Genomic DNA, 1,942 nt, shown 5'->3' with positions numbered 1-1,942 from the left:
TAAAAGAATTGTTGCTGGCTGCATCTGCGCAGCACAGTATGGATGGGACCCCCGACCTCAGACAAGTCTTTCAAGAGAAATACTAAGAACTTCATTAAGTAGAAGAATGTTTATAAAACAGCAACAAAATATATACTGGAATGCCCTTAACTTCCACAAAAGTCAGCTCAAACCACTACATGTAGCAGGAGTGAGACCTAGAAAAGACTGCATTGTGTCAAGATACATGAAATAGCCCAGCAAAATGTCATATTGTTGCTTTTTATTTGCTAAAAATAACTGCTTTCAAACGCCAATAATTTGTTTTGGTAGGAATTATAATGTGAAAATCCTAACAGCATCCTCTGTAAAAATATATATATTTTTTGAAAGTAGAGAATGTCATAACCATCACATTTTACCCGAGGGATTTATGATGGGAGTTGAAATCATTTATATCACGTCTGGAAACTGTTATAAATAACATATAATGAATAAGTTGTTCAGCTGTGATGGTTCCAAAAACTTCAATACATTAAGATGTGTTTGCTCCACTGAGTCCATCGCTCTCTTTGGCAAAGGAAACAAGATTTTGCATTTTAGAATATTTTAGAAAATTACTGTTCAGTCTTCCAATTCTACATGCAGTCCCCATTGTTCCTTGAATTGCAGGAGATACATTTCTTGGTCCTCTGATGATTCATCAGATACCTCTTTCTCATACAGTCTGGACAAAATTCCCTCTTTGTCAGGATCATCACACTTGAATACTCCTTCACACACCTGATTTTCAACACTGGACAAGGTAGGAATATACAGTCTTCCAGTGTGAGGATCCCAATCTACTAATATGGTCTGTTCACCATCTTTCTCCGTGAGGCCCTGTGCTATTTTTTCCAGCTGAGGATAGGATGTCTGCCCAGATTTTTCAGTACCCAAGTCCACCAAGTTGATATGGGTCTCACCCGGCAATTCATCTGCTGCATCAACCATCTTCAAATTAAGTTCCTCTGTTTTCTGTCCCAAACAAGGATCTGCTGCCCTCACCTCTAGTTGGGGGCAATATGGCTGTCCTGTTTTCATATTAACCAAGTCCCCCAAAGCAATCTGTGGCTCACCTAGGAGTCCCCTGGGGGCAGAGGTCTTATCTTTCAAACTGAGGTCTTCTAGTTTCTGACCAGGACTGAAGTCTTCAGCCCTTACATCATATTCGTACTCTACAGTCTCTGCACTTTTCTGTCTCAAAGTATTCTTTGTTCCAGTCTGGCCATATGATGGCCAGTTCCCAGTTTGGTCCCCTTCCGCTAAAATATCCTCTTCGTGTGAAAACTCTTCATGTGAAATATCAAGCAAGTGTTTTGTTTCCAGCACTTCTTTTGAAGGCAAATTCTTCCCTTCGGTGCCATTGTAAACAGAATAATAACGGGGACTTTTCCTTTCTGATAGATGATTGGATTCCTGAGATGGCTTGCACTCATCCACATTAACAGTGATAATGTTGACCACTATTTTTTCACATGGTATGAAAACCCCTTCCTTGCATTTGTCAGTGTAGTGCCATACCTGAAAAGCAAAAAAATATTTTTATTTGAGCGAAGTATAGTAAAAATACCGTCTTGCTGCTTGCACGCAGTATGAGAAACAAACAGGATGAACCGGAAGTGTGGGTCAGCTCCCAGAGCTATGATGTCATTGGTATTAGTGAGACTTGGCGGAAAGAGTCCCACGATTGGAGTGCTGGGATGGAGGGCTACAGGCTATTCAGGAGGGATAGGCAGGGCAGGCGAAGTGGAGGTGTCATGCTGTACGTAAGGGAGAGGTTTGATTGTACAGCCCTTACAGTTAGTGATTATGTGGTGGAGAGCCTCTGGGTAAGGATTAGGGGAATGGAAAACAAAGGAGATGTTGTAGTGGGTGTCTACTACTGATCTCCCAGCCAGGATGTAAGCACTGATGAGTTATT

General features: G+C 41.3%; 1 protein-coding gene across 1 annotated transcript in view; it reads right to left on the bottom strand.

The window, feature by feature from the left end:
- Window positions 1-603: 603 nt before the first annotated feature.
- Window positions 604-1,942, bottom strand: part of IL20RA (interleukin 20 receptor subunit alpha) — an 11,848-nt gene continuing 10,509 nt past the window's right edge. Inside the window, exon 6 of the mRNA XM_009281474.1 lies at window positions 604-1,542. Coding sequence (XP_009279749.1) covers window positions 604-1,542 — 939 coding nt within the window. The remainder of the gene's footprint in view (window positions 1,543-1,942) is intronic.

This window comes from Aptenodytes forsteri, unplaced genomic scaffold (genome assembly GCF_000699145.1).
Source record: "Aptenodytes forsteri isolate BGI_AS27 unplaced genomic scaffold, ASM69914v1 Scaffold82, whole genome shotgun sequence".
NCBI classification, from domain to species: Eukaryota; Metazoa; Chordata; class Aves; order Sphenisciformes; family Spheniscidae; genus Aptenodytes; species Aptenodytes forsteri.
The sequence above is the reverse complement of the archived record's forward strand: the minus strand, read 5'-3'. Positions and strand labels throughout refer to the sequence as shown.